The sequence below is a fragment of the Tupaia chinensis genome, unplaced genomic scaffold (genome assembly GCF_000334495.1).
Source record: "Tupaia chinensis unplaced genomic scaffold, TupChi_1.0 Scaffold000399_1, whole genome shotgun sequence".
NCBI lineage: Eukaryota > Metazoa > Chordata > Mammalia > Scandentia > Tupaiidae > Tupaia > Tupaia belangeri.
In genome coordinates this window covers 640,076-643,401 of record NW_006159901.1, presented here as the reverse complement: position 1 = coordinate 643,401, position 3,326 = coordinate 640,076, and the positions used below count along the sequence as shown (strand labels likewise).

The following is a 3,326-nucleotide window of genomic DNA, read 5'->3' as shown; positions in this document are numbered from 1 at the left end:
CTTTTTCTTTTTTTTTTTTTTAAAGTTAATTCCCTGGGGGCTGGACAGTGGCATAGTGGTAGAACACATCACTTTGTGAGGCAGTGCCATGTGGGAGGGTTGCCAGTTCAAGTTCATAGAGCTCCCTGAGTACACTGGGTGGAGTTGTTCATGATCCAGCTGACTGAGCTTGGGATGTGGACCATGGTGCTGGGACCCTATCAGAGGTGCTGTATCTCTGTGTGTCTCTCTCACTCATGGAAGAAAGGAATAAACTTAAAAATATGTAAAGAGGGAACCAGCAGTTAGCGTAATGGCTATGTCGCTGGACTCCCACGTAGTCGACCGCGGTTCGTGTCCCGGACCTGGTGGCTTAAAACTCACGCCGGGCGCGTACGCCGGGCGCGTGTGGGTCGTGCCCAAGATCCCGAGAGGAGAATGGAGGAGAAGGGATTGCGGCGTGACCATCCCCACTGGGGGGTGATTTCTCGCTTTCTGTCTCTATGTCTCTCTCTGTCTGTCTGGTGAGCACACGCGCCCTACAGTGAAAATCTCTCCAAAAAAAAAAAAATGTAAAGAGACACAAAGAGAAAGAGAGAGGCAGAGAGACAGGTAGTCTGCAGGTTCTCAATGCCCTGATCCACACCTACCCTTAGCCAGCTCCAGATCCTGTGGAAGTGTGTGCCCAGTGAGTTCATGGAGATCTCTGGAAGCAAACCCAGAACTTTCCCATGTGGGTCAGCCTTTCAGAGCTTTGTGTTACCACTGGTCCCTGAGGTTTCTAAAATGCGCAAGGAACTGGCTTCCCCAGCTGGGGAAGTTGAATGCCAAGCAATTGCTCAGGGATACTTGAGCACCAGCTGCTTTCTCTCCCCAAGGAGCAAGTAGGTTTGCTAAGGCTGAATTTGGTTTAAGAACCAGGAGAACCTGATATTTGTAAACATCCCCTTATCGCAGGCACACAGATGGTTAGTCAAAGTTTGACTAAAATGGGAAGTTTGTCTGGAATGCTCAGTATAGAAGGTTGTGGTGTAGCAAGAATCGAGTTTTCCTGGTTCCACTAGAAGTTCCTTTCTTAGATGCTTCCTCCAACAGTTGGCTGTTTCTCGCCTGTGAGAGTTCCAACAGCCAGGAGAAACTCTACCGCCAGATGCTGTACCTGCTGCCGTCTGTGTGGCTATAATACCGTCAGTAATTTTCTGCATCCTTGGCTAAGTACAAGGGGTCTTCCAAAAATACATAGAAAATGTGTATTATGAAAGACCTAAGCATGGATTTCAATTTTTTTTTTTTTTGGCCCTGAAATAAACTTGTCCATTTCTTCATCAACTTTTTAAAAATTATTATTAAAATACTGAGTTTATTTCACGTGTATATTTTTGTCTCCCCACCATTTCCATGTCTGACCACCACTTCTACTGTGTCCTATCATAACATTCCATACATACTTAAAACCAAGCAAAGGGTGGAGTTCCATCTTTAAAAACTAAACAGGCATTTTGGACAACACATTCTTGGCAATAGAACCTGGACAACATTTATCAAACACGGTGGGGAAAGTTCTCACTCTGCATTATAAAAAGGACAGCCAGCTATCAACTGTTACAGAAATGAAATAAGATGGAAAATTTTAACAAACTGTTTAAACTATTTTCTTAAAGAGACTTCCTCCACTGCCAGAGATCTTGAATAGCCTCGTGATCAGTCATCCGGAAGCTATTCTTGACGTAATTGATAAACTTGGCTTCCACTTTGGGAAGAGAACCACCTTTTTCTATACTTGCTTGCATTTTTGCTTTAATGTCTTCTACAGAACTAGGTCCTTTTGGTGCTTTAGGTGTTTTTTCCTGTTTTTTGAATGATTCTTGACCTTTTGATCTTGGTGTTGATGGTTTTGAGTCTTTCGTCAGCAGCAAGTTTTACTTTTTTTCCGTGGAACCTTGCTTCCACCTCCAGGGGCAGATCGATTTCCAGATATACTTAAGAGTTTCACGTCCTCTTCCTCTTCTTCTTCTGACTCTGCATCTTCCTCCACAGCTACTAAGTGCTGTCCACTAATATGCACAGGCCCTGAATCATACTTCCATCTTAAGACCACAGGTGGTGTTATTTCAAAGCCCCCAAGGGAAACCGTTGGCTGTACAGACATTTTCAGTGTTGCCAGTGTTACTTTAATTGGACTGCCTTCATAATTCATTGCCTCTGCTTCAACAATGTGCAATTCATCCTTCGCACCAGCCCCTAAACTAACCGTTCTTAAAGATAACTCGTGTTCATTTTCATCATTATCCACTTTAAAGTGATAATCTTTGTCGGCCTTTAGTTCACAACCGAAAAGATAGTTCTGGGGCCTCAGGGGGCTCATGTCCATGTCCATCGACTCTTCCATGGGGTGGTGGCATGCACTTGGGTGGGCGAGAAGGTGGACGTAGGTAAACGACTATGGCTACCGAAAACAGCGGCACAGGACGGAATCACTCCAGGCTCATCAACTTTTTGAAGTCTTATTATATATTGAGCACTTAATCCAATTTGACAGACTGTGGACAGGTATATATATATGTGTGCCTGCAATTCTATGGAGAGAAGTACTAGACAGATTTTATTTTACTCTAGTTTTCAACTGCCATTGAAATGTCAGGGGAAAGATGATGGTAAATGATAAGCATCATTTATTCAATCATCTAATAATTTCTGAATACTTGGCTTTATTTCTTATGGTAACTCTGAGCAGTTATCTAGTTTTTGCAGTTTTCTCATTTGAAAAATAACCTAATAGTAGCACTCTGTTTAGGACTGTTAGTAGGATTACATGAGACAAAGCAAGCAAAATATTTAACACACTTCCTGACATATAGGGCTCAAAAATGTTAATTATCTCTCTTCTTTTTCTCTTTATTTCTCCTTTCCTGAACCCCCCACCTCTCCTCTGTTTTGACACTTTATGCTAAGTAACAGGAAGCTCTGTAATTTCTACTTAGGACAGAGGTTTAAGCTACATAGTTGACTGGAAGGTGAAGGAGAATGAGCTAAGGAAACTGTCTTAAGGTTGAGTTTGCCAAGTGAAGTTTTCCCTCAGATTATAAATTTATCTGGGATGGTTTAGTATGGGACTCTGCAGTTTCCATCAGCCATTCCTTGACAACACCAAGTACTATTCCAGGGACCTGAAGAGAAACAAAAATAATAGAGAGGTACCAGGTAATGGTGCAGTGGTAACACAACTGGACCCACATAGGAGAGGTCCTGAGTTTGTGTCGTGGGACCTCTCTGTACACACAGGGCAGGCATGTACCTGCTTGCGATGCTGACTAGGAGTGGACTATTGCATGAAGACCCTGTGTGTG

General features: G+C 43.1%; 1 protein-coding gene across 1 annotated transcript; it reads right to left on the bottom strand.

The window, feature by feature from the left end:
- Positions 1-1,609: 1,609 nt before the first annotated feature.
- Positions 1,610-2,394, bottom strand: LOC106735456 (nucleophosmin). The gene is given in 2 exon segments (XM_027774072.1): positions 1,610-1,894; positions 1,897-2,394. Coding segments are annotated over 2 exon segments (732 nt in total). The 5' UTR covers positions 2,369-2,394; the 3' UTR covers positions 1,610-1,634.
- Positions 2,395-3,326: the final 932 nt, after the last annotated feature.